Source organism: Onychomys torridus, chromosome 12 (genome assembly GCF_903995425.1).
Source record: "Onychomys torridus chromosome 12, mOncTor1.1, whole genome shotgun sequence".
Classification (NCBI taxonomy): Eukaryota; Metazoa; Chordata; class Mammalia; order Rodentia; family Cricetidae; genus Onychomys; species Onychomys torridus.
In genome coordinates this window covers 56,537,347-56,552,768 of record NC_050454.1, presented here as the reverse complement: position 1 = coordinate 56,552,768, position 15,422 = coordinate 56,537,347, and the positions used below count along the sequence as shown (strand labels likewise).

Sequence of the window (15,422 nt, the reverse complement as noted above, 5' to 3'; positions counted from 1 at the left end):
ATTTACCTACTAGATTCCACTGTCATATACCCATACTAAGATTCATGAAGGCACTTACATCAACCTAGTTTCTTCTTGAAAGAGACCTCCAGTTTTCTAGAAAGCACAGTCATCTCCCTGAACTCCATTGTCTACATCAGCATCAATGCGTGCCCAGAATTTACAGCTTTAACTGGGGTGTTGACTGGAGAGAGTTTGAATTCAGTTCATGGGGAAAGAAACAGAAAGTAACAGTAGAACGTTGTAAGAAAAGTTTAATGACTAGAGAAAAAGTTTACTGTATGCTTGAAGTAGCCAAGTTTATTTAACTTTCTGGCTTTAAGCTTACTTTAAGGTTAATTTCAAGAAATCTAGAGTTATTTCAGGAAAATTAAAGAACTAAAAAAATTATAATTTAACTTTAGAAATCCTGTATTGTTATATAAAAAATATCTGATGAGTCATTTCTTCTATGTAGGACTCTAATAAATATGAAAGCAAGTCAAATTCATCTAAGAATATATTAAATAGCATTTATCTAACTCAAATAGAAAACACAAAAAATGAACAAGATACTACTCATTTCCCCCAAATTCTTCAATAAGTACATACTGCAGGCCTAGGGAACTAGCTTAATGGGTAAAGTGTTTACCAGGCAAAAAATAAGATCCTGAACTGGATTTCCCAGCACCTGTAAAAAGCCTAGGTAGGTAATAGGCACTTGAAATGCTATAACATGAATGGACAGTGTGGGAAGAAATTAGAGGGTCCCTGGGCTACCTGGTCAGCCAGAACAGTCATATCACCAATCCCCAGGCCAATGAAAGACCCTGTATCAAAAAAACAAATGGAAAAGCGCCAAAAACAGACACCAAGGTCATCCCTTGGCCTACATAAAGCACATACGCACATGTACAGAGACACACACATATATATACATGTACACTCACACACACAAATGTGCATAATATCTTTAATAAATGTAAAATAAAATAAAAATTGACATATTCCATGCATGATAAAAAGAGATTGAGCAACACAGCATGTGAAGTGACATCAGAGAAAGAAAATGTGTTTCTGAAAATTCAAATGGAGTGGTCACTTGTATCAAGAAGGTTTTCTTAAAGAACTGAGTTAAATTTTCTCCAATAAAAGTATAGCATTTTAAGAGAGGAAAATTAAAAGGAGAATGCATTCAGAAAATAACATAGGATCTAAAATGTCCTTAAATTTCTATGAATTTGGATATACACAGAATCAAAACTTAAAGAAGTTTTTTACATATAATAGATAACTTATTATCAGTAGGTCTAGAACATATGGCTCCCATATAAAAAGGCCTCAACAGAGTGACTCTGTATCTGGTTTAGAGATAGATGATCTTGAATGAAGAAGTGACCAATCAGAAACATCTCAGGGAGCTTTCCTAAGCATTGCTGTAGGTGATGCAGAATTCCTGATTCATAGATCATCTTAGAGGAATGCATATTTGGAAATAAACACTACCAGCAGTATACTGCTTAGTTTATATGTTGCTGTAACAAAACACTGATCAAGAACAAATTAAAAGGGAAAGGGGTTTATTTGGTATGCAGCTTACAGTTCATCCTCAAAGGAAGCCAAGACAGGAACTCATGGCAGGAACCTGGAGGCAGGAAATGAAGCAGAAACCACAGAGGAATGTAAGCTTACTAGCCTGCTTCCTCTGGGTTACTCAGCTACTTTTTATATACCACCAGACTCACCTACCCAGGAATAGTACCACCTACAGCAGGCTGGGCCCTCCTAGATCAATTAGCAGCTGAGAAAATGATCCCTCCAATGTGCCCATAGGCCAAACTGATGGAGGCAATTCCTCAATTGAGGTTCTCTCTTTCCAGGTAACTATTGTGTCAAGCTCACAAAACTTAACCAGCATAAATGGTGTCCTGACTTAGTATCATCATCCCTAGTGATATTATTTCTTCCTACACCTGATGATATACTCGAGGAAAAAATATTGTCTGTGTGGTTTCTTACTCTGAATGTAACAACTAAATGGATGGCTAATTTAGAGCTCATCACATGAAGGTACAAAGTTCGGTATGTAGCATATTCAAATTATTGAAGGCAAAAGGCACAGTCAATTTTGAGAAAACTCAAAAAGAGAAAAGATAGTAACATTGGAACTAAAAAAAAAATGTACCTTCTCCCAGAGACAAAAGTTAGAAAACTCGTGTGCGTAAAACATTAATCCTCTATATTAGAAAATGTTCTAGGCTAGAAAAAATTCTGAACAAGTTAAAACAAAATATATTCTTTTTTAGTATTCCTATTGCATCCTGTATGTGTTAAATAAGTCAAGTGAGCAATATCAAAATGTCACAGATTAAATAAGAGTAATTGGGTGAGTAGACTAATTTAATGTAAGTTACATACTCTACTCTCATAATTTGAAAGAGAATTTATTTTACCTTTTGTTAGCTGATTAATTTAGCTGACTTAGATAATAACTTAGTATAGTATAGTATATATTTTATACTATATGTATACACGCACACACACACACATACACACATATATATGCCATCTCTATAGCTCATGATGTTTTATTACATTAGTTTATTTTGGAAAATATAAAAGGTACTTTAGTTTCCATAATTAATGTTATTTTATGTGGGCTTGATGGAGGCAGATTCAGAGATCCATGATCACATTGGGCAGCGCTAGGGGAGCCCTACTGAGGAGAAGAGGAATGATAAGAACTGGGGGTTCAGGAACATTGCAGGAAAACCCCAGAAACCACTAGCCTGGGGTTCACAGAGTCTGAACCAACAACCAGGGAGCCTACATGGGACCACCCGAGGCCCTCTGCATATATGTGACAGTTGTGTAGTTTGGTCTACATGTGGGACTCCTGGGTTGGGAGCAGGAGCCGTCCCTGGTGATTTGACTGGCTCTTGGGAACCTATTCCTCATGCTGGATTACCTTACCCAACCTGAATGCAAGGGGAGGTGCTCGTTCCTCTGGTCACATGATATGCCATGCTTTGCTGAGGCCCATGGGAGTTCTGCCCCTTTCTAAGTGTTTTCAGAAGAGGGATGGATTGAGGGGGCAGAAGAGAGGAGGGAGTGCAGAAATGGAGAAGAGGGAGGAGGGGAAGCTGTGGTTGGGATGTAAAATAAATACATGAATTAATAAAAAGTCATACATTAATTATATATTGGTGAAATTATTAAGGCCACTCCACATAGTTAAAAGGGAGGTTTATTTTGTGGGGTAACTTACAAATGAAGGGATAGGTTGTAGGGTCTGGCAAAGGTATGGCACAGTCCGACAGTGTTCTCTGGAGAACTGCTTGGTCTACCTCCAGAATCCAGGGTCCCAGAACCAAGAGAGACTTGTCCTCTTGATCCTAGGTCTTCAGCCTACTCCCTCCACCCCACCTTGTGGGCGTGACCATTACCAAAGCTTCAATTGGGGTTGGAACTTCCAGGCCAATGCTGGGATGGCTACCCAATACCTCTCCCCCTTTTTGTATAAATAAGAAGGTTCTAACCTAATACAAGACTATATACAAAGAAATGGTTATCAAATATTGTCTGGGAGTAATGAGGGATAATGACCTAGATAAGTTGGAATTACAATAAATGACAACAATTATCAAACAAGAATTATAGTTACAGTATTAAAGAAGATATCCTATCTATCTTATATTTGTGAGTCTAAGGTTTTATATCTAACTTATCTTTTATCATAACTGAGGAAATTATAACTATCTAGTCTTCAACCTTACCAAAGGCCTCAGAAGGATATAATATTACCTGAGAAATGGGAGAAGGATGCAAGAAACTTTTGGGAGTCTTGTAGGGTAGACAGAGACAGCTGGCAGCCTGGAGAGTCACCTAATGTTCCTTTGTAAAGTTGGGGCATTTGTCTTTAGCCCACAGGGCTAGAGTCTCTCGGTCACTTCTCTCAGTGTTCTGTAGAATGTCTGGCAGTTTCCTCTGCGAAGCAGGAACCTGAAGGACCATTTTGTCAAGCAAAGTTTAGTGGTCACCTTTCTAAGGGTCCTGCACGTCCAGTCGATCAAGCAGTCCAGGCAAGAACAGTTTCTTGCCCAAATGGCTATTTTTGCCAAGGTGAAGATAAACTCCATATGAAGTGTCTTTAATGCCCATCCTCCTCTCTGAAGTAAATTGGTGCTGTCAGGAGCAGACATGTCTCACTGTCCAGATAGTCTAAATATTTTAAATGCCATATTCTGTAGATTTTTGAAGTGTTTGAAGATTACCTGTCTATCTGAAATATCTCTGTGTATACCTAGAAGACTTAACTAACATGGCTAAGAACATGATTATCATAGAAGACCAGTTATTAATCTATTTTTAATTATCCATTACAATTTTAAATGAGCTGTACAAACATAATACCTTAAACAAGAGTAGAAATATACACACAGTATAACAAAATTAACTTTAAATTTGTATCAATAGACTAAAATCTATACCAATGTAAAACATTTTAAATGAGTTGTTGCTCTTTAGAAGTAAGTTCATTAATCTACCTTTTCATCCTATCATATCTATATCATATCCCCTTTTTATCTTTAGAAAGAGAATGCATTTATAATCAACCTGTTTTAAATAAAATATTGGTTTTTCTTTGTCCCATACCAGAGGGCTTTTCTGATTAGGGACACAAGAATCTCTTAACCTTTTCTTTTAACAATGTGCTTGGGTTAAGAGAAGAAGTGAGCCAATTCCATCTCCAAAGCCAGCTGGGAATTTGAGCGTAGTTTTTTGTTTTGTTTTGTTTTGTTTTTTGTTTTTTTTTTACTACTTCCTGCTGTAGGGGGGGCACTGTATCTTATGGGGACACAAAGAAAATTTTAGGATTATGGAGTAGTCCATGAGGGTAAACCTCTGAGCCGGTTGCCTTGAAACCATTTTGGATGTTGGATCATCTGGGCCATGGTGTCATCTGAGACCTTTCAGGTGGTCTTGGCTGATCAAACCTGATGTATCTTAATCTGGAACAAATCCACAGCCTCTGGCTTTCTGTGGAAACAAAAGTAGAGACTCTTTTTAAAGCAACATATCCTTATATCCAAATTTTGAAGTTAAGGTACCTTTAAAATTTACATATTTGTTTTACTCAACAGCTATTATGATCAATTTTTTTTATAATTAAAAATCTCAAAGACAAGACAAACCAGATTTTCTGTGTAATATCCATCTTTGTGAGACTGAAACTCTGCTCCGCCCACCTCAGCTTTCTAAAATGGCTGTGGTACAGTTTACGGCCAGCTCTGGGTCTGGAGCCATGTGTACCATCAACTATAAGAAGCAGTTCTATCAAAGCAGTGCATAGCCCAGAAACTTTTTTTTTTTAGCTAGCAAAGGCTAAATCTAACACACAGCAGAATAAAGTGCTGCTTGTAGACTACTCATTCCCACCACAATGCAGGTCAGACAAACCCGTCAGGAACCCGTCATAGTAGCCTAAACCAGCAGGCTGCCACTAACTTGAGAGAGACAATTAGGAAGCTGTTTTTAGCTCTGTTTGTTTGTTTGTTTGTTTTTGTTTGTTTGTTTTTTGTTTTGTTTGTTTTTTGTTTTTTTTTAGGTTTTAGGTGGAAACTCTTGTTCTACATTGGGCACCATTAGTAGTTGGAGTTTTTCTGCCTGGCTCACAGTCAGGAAAAATCTCTCTTACCCGCCAGTCCCACAGTCACTCAGACCCAACCAAGTAAATACACAAAAACTTTTATTGCTTACAAACTGTATGGCCGTGGCAGGCTTCTTGTTATCTATTTCTTTTATCTTAAATTAACCCATTTTTGTTAGTCTATACTTTGCCACATGGCTTGTGGCTTACTGATGTCTTTACATGTTGCTTCTCATGGCAGCGGCTGGCAGTCTCTCTTCCCAGACTTCCTGTTCCCAGCCTTCTCCTCTTCCTTGTCCTGCCTACCCTATCCTTCCTGCCTGGCTACTGGCCAATCTGCACTTTATTTATTTTAACCAATCAGAGCAATATATTTGACACACAGAGCATCCCACAACAATTATACAATCAGATCTAAATATAGTACCACTAAATGACTTAATGCGTTTCAAATTATAAATAGTAGACTGACTATGATGGACAGACATGGCTGAAAAGAAATACCAACATGATGTGTGCTTCTATTGCACAATCAACTCCTAACTCAAAAAATCTCAGAGCAGTTAGACTACTTTCATACTTACTGCTTATTTATCATGCCCTAAGTAACTAAAAGCTACATGAATTCAAAATGGATTTGTTTGTGGGCTCTTAGAGAGCAGATGCTGGGACTTGTGCTATGAATCTGAAGCTGATCTTTTACATAGCTTTGTATATGTGAGCACACACATAGCTAAAATATTCATGAAATATTACAACTTATATAAAATGTGAGTAATCTGTTACTACTGTAAACTGTTAAACATATTTATTTTTATCTTGAATTCTGTAATATAAATCCAATGTATGTGCATATATTGCATTTTATAAGTCATTTAGCATGATTTCACCTTGAGAGAACACTCATTTATTCTTAATAATTTTTGCCTCGTTGATCTAAATATGTGTTTATAAGCAGTTCTGCTTGTATTTCTTTTTTTCATGTCTTATCTTACTCTACATATTATAAATGATTGAGATTGCATTTTATATGCAACATTTTCTATATTTTTCTGTTGAAAGGCACAGGAGAGAAGATGTTGATTTCAAGCAAACACATCTGAGAATTTCATTAAAAAAAAATGCCTGGCAATCAAATTCTATTAGTCCAATATTTCATTTGCTTTGTAGCATGGTTTGCTGAATACTTCCTGCTTCTGTCTTAATATATGAGTTGCAAACTAAGACTAAAGTAAATCCCCCTAAGAGAATGTTCAAGATAGTCTAACCTAACTGCACTTCACACACTTGGAATGACTCAAATCATTGGCTTGAATAATGAATTCTAGACTAGAAGTCACTTATGCAGTATCGTGTGCTGTTTCAAAAGATTTTATATGGATTAGCATGCTGCCTGCTCCATGGTGATCTGATTAGTTATCATTCGGAGGGATACAGAAATACAAAACCCTTATAAAATTGGGCACCTTCATATGCAGTGTGGTCAATGGGATATAAAACCAGTGCTCTTTGGAACGTTTAGACTTGTCATCAAATGTATGCTCAAATAATTGTATATACCATTAGTTAATCATTCAGAATATCTAAATACAATGAACCATGTGCTGATTACCTTTCAAGCCATGAGTTTATCAAGATGTGTAGAAAATCCAAGGTTGAGTGATTTTCCTAAACAATTTATTATGGTAGAGTCAACCATTCTGGACTCATCTTGTAACTCATCCAATGTGTAAAGACACATATCCCAAAGATTCCTCTTAAAGATTTACCTCTTTTAAGCAAGTCAAAGTTCTTAGTTGTCTTTGCAGGATTTTACATTGCTACACCAGCTGAACAAGGATGGAGAAATGAAAGAGTGGGGCTTCTAAGTCTCCCTTTAGAGCTCACTGCGGAGCCTGGCTGCCTTCATTTTTGGTATGTTTCTGGTCATATCCTTCACTTCTGGTTGGGCATACTGAAATGCTATCTTCGTACATGTCTAGCATTGCTTTTTGTTAAGGAACCAGCCTCAGATTTCACTAAGATAGCTAAAGTTTTAGAGAATGCATTATTGTTTTTTTTTTTTTTTCAATTAATAGAACAGTAAAGTGTTGGTAGACCTCAGTACCCTCTTCCTCCAAAAACACCCAAAGAAAACAAAAATATTTAAATACAAGAAAATATGGAGAAATAACTAATATGAATTTATTCAATGTGTTAGAAACTAAACATCTTTGCTTATTTCGAAACCAGGTATTATATGTGTTGTGAAAATGTCTACAACTTAAGCATTCATATCAGAAGTGATGAAACCACAGACAAGATAGTTTTTCAAAGGAAAGGAAATTATGGGAAGAATTGGAATTATGGTCAAGTTACATTAAATGAAACAGTGGAATTTAAGGTTTGCAATAACATTTTGTAATTTCTGTTTGTATTTTTTTTTGTGATGTGTGAGCATACTTTACAATGAATGATATGGTAAAGTATTTTTTAGACAAAACCTAGTAATTTTCTCTTCTTTTATAATCTACCTTACTTTTTCTGTTAGGACACTTGTTCACTGATTCACTGATTTACTAAATAACACTTTTGAGGAGTCATTTGTGATATTATCATACTGCTTGTGATAGTCCACAAAATCCACAAAAAAGAAGGCAACTTCATCTCCCTTCATCAATACATTCTCCTATTCTTCTGACTTACCTTGTTCAGCTTTGCACGTTCTAGATAATTATCACTATATAGTTGGACATCCATGCCCATAAATATCCACCAACTGACCCCATTCTGACTTAATCTCCATTGATTTCCTTTAGAAAGAAATTTTATGAGCCGTATCATTGGGAAGTCTCTGATCATTTATTCTGCATTAATTTGAATTAATTTTTCCAGATAAGAACTTAATGTCTTCATTTCCTAAGGGTTGTTGCTATTAAAATATAGGATAATGTGCCCTATTAGTTTGGCCAATTAACAACGTTTTAATTGATTAATTTGAAACAAGTTAGTATCACTTTTAGAAGATGTATATATGAACAATGTCATCACGAGAGGCATAGATTGTCCCCTACGACATAGAGTACAGCAACCATAATCAGTGACCCTCATCTGGAGTCTTCCTGTTACTCTTTCCTTTATTTTTTCTTATTCTATTCTTCATTGTGAAGTTTTCTTCTTTAATTTTATTTTTTCTCTGATAAGTCAAATAAGGAAAAATGGAATGTCAAAAAGAAAAAAGAGATGAATAAAATGAGGAAATCAGTGATTCTGCAGGCAGTTCTGACCATTGAGGTTCTTTTCTAAACTTATAATGAATCAGTATTTTTGGACTTACCTCTACATGCAGAAATATACTGCCACATCTCACATACACAGTGATGACCGTTTATTCATGGTTTAACTTCCATGGTTTAGTTCATTGCAGTCCTAAGGCACTGAATGAAAACTTTGAAATAAATAATTCCCATCACACTCATTTTATTATAATGTATTTTTATAATTATGTTGTGTGACACTAATTATGGGGATATGGAAACTGACATCTACTCACCCCAGATAGAGAAGCAGTAACAGGCCAAAGTAAAGATACCAACAAAGCCCAACTTGGTGAACCAATGAGATTTATTGGGATTATTTACAGGAGTGTGGGGGTGAATTACTTAGAGGAGTAGACATGCCTCAAAGACAGCTGCATTACCACAGTGTAGATGATGGGTCACAAAAGCTGGAAACTTGAAGCTAACTCTGCAGCAATTGGATAGTACTTTTTCCAGTCAGCTCAGCTGATAGGAGCCTCTCCACGTAGCTCAGCATGTCTGACAGTGTCTTTCAACAGTTCTTACAACTTAAAAATTCTTAGGTAGGGCAGACCTCCCAAAACTCATCAGTTTGAGGGAATTCTTGAATCTATTGAGAGGTCTGCTTCCTGCGTTTGAAAGAATCTCCCTGCAGGATGGACTGTCTTTCCTTCCTTTAGAATATCCTGACTTTTAAGGAGTTTCCTTCCAAGATGGAGGAAATCGATACACAGCAAGCTCTTCTGTAACACTATGTTACTATTGTTGATCCATATTGTACCGAATTTTTAAATCATACTTCTTCATAGGTAAGACAGCATAGGACACCCCATGATCAGTATGAGGTTCAGTGTTATTTGGAATTTCCTTCATACAGTGCGGCTTGGCAGGGTATCATTCTCTGTGGGAAAATACTAACTTACTTTTTGGTTATGCCATTATATTGAGAAGTTGTGGACAACTTTAAAATTTTATTTTATTTTCTGGGAAACGAAGAAATTCACATTTACTTGGAATAGTGTCTTGTATGAGATCTATAGAATTAATTAACAAATTAGTGAATTGAGGAATATAAAATATGTTGAAAAATGAAGTAAGATCATATATATCATGTGCCTAGTACAGCAAGTGCCACACAGCAGGCATTATGTTCATGTTATTCTTATCCTATTGAAGATAGGTCCAGAGAAAAACAGCTGAAAAAAGCCACCATATATGAGAACTTGCTCTGGTTTCTCTGACCATAGGAGCTGTAACCAAGACTGTTTGTGGGTCTTGTGATCAGCATCTTCATAAGAACACCATTTCAGAACCCTAAATGAACTATGGCCAGTACTAGATGATGCTGAATGCTCTTATTACGTCAGTCATTTCTTCTTGTCTCTCTTTTTTTTTTTCAATTTAAATGATCTAATCAGAGAATCTTCTCTTCAGAACTGGTATGTACTATGAAGGAAAAAAGATATTTGGATGTTTTATTAAGAAATTTTTTATTCATTTTACATACCAACCACAGATCTCCCTCTATTCCCGCCTCCCATTCCCCAGCCTTACCTCCCATCTCATTTCCTATTCCCTCCACTGACAAGGTAAGGCTTCCCATGGGGAGTCAGCAGAGCCTGGTACATTCAGTTGAGGCAGGTCCAATCCCCTCTCCCTGCATGAAGGCTGTGCAAGGTGTCCTACCATATGTAATGAGCTCCAAAAAGCCAGCTCATGAACCAGGGTTGGATCCTGATCCTACTTCCAGGGGACCCTTTAAACAGATCAAGCGACACAACTGTCTTGCTTTTGCAGAGGGCCTAGATTAGACCCTCTGTGTAAGTGATATTTAGATTTTTAATATAATTGAGAGGAGGTTTTTCTCTGCTTTCAAATTTTGTATAGATTTCACTAAGTAAAACAGAGTATGATGAAATCAGCAGAAAGAGAGATAAATCATAAGACTACAATCTAACTCAGAAGGAAGACATACATGGATATTTTGCTAAGTTTTATGTGTAATACAAATGTTGAGATCCTCAAAAGAATTTATCCAGGATGATTTATCAAAATTTCAATGTAGGGTATTTTATTATACATTGTGTAATTGGCAATACTGATTCCCCAGAGTTATTAAGAAGAACCAAGTCAGAAATTATTAGAGTGGAATAACATTATATGCCTCTCTGAATTTCAGGTTGTGTTCAATGCTTTTAGAAAGCCAGGTTGGAGTACAATAGCCCTGGATGACATAAGCCTAACAAATGGAATTTGTGCTGAGAGTCCTTTTCCAGAACCGACTTTGGTTCCCACCCCTCCACCACAGCTTCCTAGTAAGTGACCCCATATGCGTACTTCAAAATCATGCCTATATCTTGTTTTGGCTTATTTTTGTTATCTCGGCCTAATAGTATTTAAATGGAAAAATGAAAGTAAAATTAATCAGATAAAGACCATAAGAAAAATGATAGCTAGGGGTTGGGGATTAAGCTCAGTGGTAAAGCGCTTGCCTAGCAAGCACAAGGCCCTGGGTTCAGTCTTCAGCTCTGAAAAAAAAAAAAAAAGAAAAGAAAAGAAAAAGATAGCTAGCCAATACAATGAATACATGAGAGTCATTTATTATTATTATCATTTATTGTTGATTATATTTAAAATATTTTTAGTAGTTTTCATTCTTGAATTTAATTCAGCATAATAGTACTAATTTTTATTTCATTCACATTAAAATACAGACTCCAATGTTGCATTGATAGTGATGTCTTTGGGGAAGAGTTGCTGATGTCCTCATTGCCTTCTTATGGAAACAAAATGAAAATTGCAGTAGCTCAGTTAAGATTGAAACTGCCTGTCTTAGTTAGGGTTTCTACTGCAGTGAAGAGACACCATGACCACAGTAACTCTTACAAAGGAAAACTCTTAATTGTGATGGAGGCTTACAGTTTCAGAGGTTTAGTCCATTATCATCATGGCAGGGAGCATGGAAGCAGGCAGGTAGATGTAGTGCTGGAGAATTCTACATCTTTCAGGCAACAGGAAGTGAACTGAGACACTGGTTGGAATTTTGAGCATATATGAAACCTCAAAGCCCACCTCCACAGTGACACACTTCCTCAACAAGGCCATACCGACTCCACAAAGCCACCTTTCCTATCAGTGCCACTTCCTTGGGTGACCATTTTCTTTCAAACCACCATACACTCCAACTCTGTTTTAGAATGATTTGAGAGCAAACGTTAAACTCAAACTTTTGCAAGACAGCCCTAATGACTGGAAAATGTTTATATCCTGAAATGATGCTTTGGTAATGCTTTGCAATACCCTTCCTGGGGAGCTGCTTATCTGAGCAATAACTGAGATTTCCAATCTTACCATAACTTTTAACTCAGAAGAACAAAATGGATCTTACGCCTATTTTTCATAGGTCAAATTGGAAAGCTTAAATTTCAAAGAAACCTCACTACCATTCATCTTATCCATGTCTGAAGGAACACATCCTATATTATAAGACCATCCATCTTATCCATGTCTGAAGGAACACATCCTATATTATAAGACCATCCATCTTATCCATGTCTGAAGGAATACATCCTATATGATAAGACCATTCATCTTATCCATGTCTGAAGGAACACATCCTATATTACAAGACCATGGGATTTAACAGACTAAGGAGGAGAGAACCTACTCCCATAGTTGTCTTCTGACCTTCACATGCTCACCATGGAATGCTTATACACAGAGATACACATAAACACACACATACAAACACATTAAATGCATTTGGTTTTTTGTTTGTTTTGTTTTTATTTTAAGCATATTTTTTAAGCTTAGTGGCTTTAAAAAACCCAAAGTCCTGCAGAAAAAATGATTGATATTTGACATGTTTGAACAAATGAGCTGCCACTAAATAAAGATGTAGTTCATACAGGCACCATGCTGCCATGTTGAATATTCAATATATCTGACCGAAAGGCTAGTTTTCACTCTCCTTGCATATTGACATGTGTAGATGTTTCCTGAATTATGCAGTATTTCAATGACTCATTTTAATCACAGATATCCACTGCCAAAGAAATCTAAGAGGTATCAGTATGGGTAATTTGTGAAAATTTGAACATGATAGAAAAATGAATATTTTAAACAGTATACTATTTGTGGCTAACATGGGAGAAAGGATGAGGTAGAAAAGATTTAACTAAGAAAATGTGTGGATAAAAGTGGCACTCAGAAATCAGAAATACTGGGGTAAAGAACCCAGATAGACAATACTGCTATACATTCTGACAAAAACTGAGGTGTTATATTTTTTTCCAGTGTTTGGGATGGACTACAAGGCTTCTGATAGATTGAGCACAAGTGTGCTTCTCAATGTTTATCAGTTTAGCCCACCTGTAATTCACTGTATCTGTCTGGTTTCTAGTATCACATGAATCAAAAACCCATAAATATTATTAGATGTATTGAGAATTCCTTTTGATATGCTGATGTTTTGTCATATTCCCCTTTTAGTCATTGGAACTAAATTTTTGAGTTAATACCAATTCAAATGCAGTCATTTAGGCTTTGTGGCATTTGAATGCAGCAGACCTATACATTCTGTATGGACCCTCTACATTTATAGTAGATGACATTTTTATGCAAAATTATATCTTCAGATTTCTTAAAATCACTGCCTGTTTGATGAGTATTTCTAAGTTTCCATAGTACAATCTCAGATGCTTCATATTTAAGACATTAGACAGATCATATTACTTAAATTATAAAATCTGAGATAACTTTTTATATTATCACACATAAAATAAATTATTAAAACATGATTGCCCAGGGTTGGGGATTTAGCTCAGTGGTAGAGCGCTTGCCTAGCAAGCACAAAGCCCTGGGTTCGATCCTCAGCTCTGGCAAAAAAACAAAAACAAAAACATGATTGCCCATGTTAAAGTCTATATTACGTGTAACATCATCATATCTATTCTAGTCAGTAAAAAAAATCATATCTCAATGTGCATGAACTTGGCATCCATGCACATTTTAGCACTGGGGAAACTGTACAGTTAGGATAACCCATCTGATTTTAAAATATAAATTCGGACTTTGCCCAGAGTGTGTTTGTTCCACTTTCCAAGTGGTTCACTTTGAGCCAATGTTTAGCACAGCGAAAATGTTAATTGCCATCAAACTCATTCTGAACAATTTCTTTCTAATGCCTTTTGCAGATGGGTCAATGGAAGTCCTATTTGTGCAGAGCTAGTCTGATTCCAGATCACTGATTTGTTTAAGCAAAAATAAAAGGAAACCATGGTTGACTGGCTAAAACCTTTCTTTCACTCTTTACAGAGCAGTTAAATAAGAAAATCTCAGACACGGAGGTGAATAATAAAACTCTGTGCCCACTCCGTTCCTGAGATTATTGTTGGGTCTAGTTTTATGGACATTCACAGCTGCAGGGATTCCTCTACTATATGCTATTAGTCACTGCTCCATCAGCTCCAGGATGGTGCCTGTGATGTCAGCACAATTAATTTCAATATAGCTACTCAACTTGCAGAAGTTTATAAATCCTAATATTCTGCTATACAAACATCATACCAATTAAAAAAAAATTCTGAATCTCTGTGGAAAAAAAAGCACAGAAAATGTAGGCAAAAAGAAATATGCACTCCAGTCTTTGACTGATTACTGGGGTTCTCAACTAATTAAGAAAAAAAAAAAGCTTTGGCTATTTTAATGTTCACTAGTTCTAAGTCTTTTTTCTCTGTTATGTCCTGATTTAAGTCATCTTTCATTTCTTAGCATACAGTAAGAGTTTGAAAAACATTACTAAACAACTTGACAAGTCCTCCATGTGGAAACCAATCTACATTCATGCTTTCTCAGCCTTTCTTTGCAGACCATCCTTTGGTGTTTTGTTCAACTTAGTATTCAGCCCTTAGTACACACAGGTATTAATTGCATTCATAGACTCCTTCATCAAAGAACTTTTTCCTATTATGCTTTGCCTTCATCATTTTACCTTTATAGCAACTAGCCTCATTTAGTGTTATCATTGGATAGATTTATTTTAAGAGCAAATAAATTTAATGTCCATGAAATCACATTTAAACCAACTAGTCATAAGTTTGATAAAAATATTCACATTATCAATAGTTACAATTATGTATTAAAACTATTAATTTTTAAAAATTGAACCCTAAATTCTTATGGGAGATTTAATTTTGGATTACAACCCAAAGTTATTAACATGTTTCATATAATATTAAAAGACTTATTGTGTATTACTAAAATAATAGATAACAATTGAGGAGATTAAAAATTACTTTCACATAAATTCAATGTGATTTATCATTTCTCACTACATATATTATTTCCCCACATATGGGTACCAATCAGAAGAGTATTAGTAATTGAAATTATGTCTTCATTTCTTATTTTCTTCCCCTTGTTTAATTCAAACTCTATCACTCTCAGAGAGTTGGGCTCTCCTCTTCCTTGCCTCCTGGATACACCTCCCTATGGACACATACCTTAAATGTGTT

At 35.9% G+C, this 15,422-nt stretch overlaps 1 protein-coding gene across 2 annotated transcripts in view; it reads left to right on the top strand.

Moving 5' to 3' along the window:
• The window catches only part of Tmprss15 (transmembrane serine protease 15), a 115,044-nt gene that overhangs the window by 45,190 nt on the left and 54,432 nt on the right, over window positions 1-15,422 (top strand). For both annotated transcript variants that reach the window (XM_036204173.1, XM_036204172.1), the window contains 3 exons: window positions 7,438-7,543; window positions 7,862-8,012; window positions 11,087-11,222. In XM_036204173.1, the coding sequence (XP_036060066.1) occupies window positions 7,438-7,543; window positions 7,862-8,012; window positions 11,087-11,222 (393 nt within the window). The remainder of the gene's footprint in view (window positions 1-7,437; window positions 7,544-7,861; window positions 8,013-11,086; window positions 11,223-15,422) is intronic.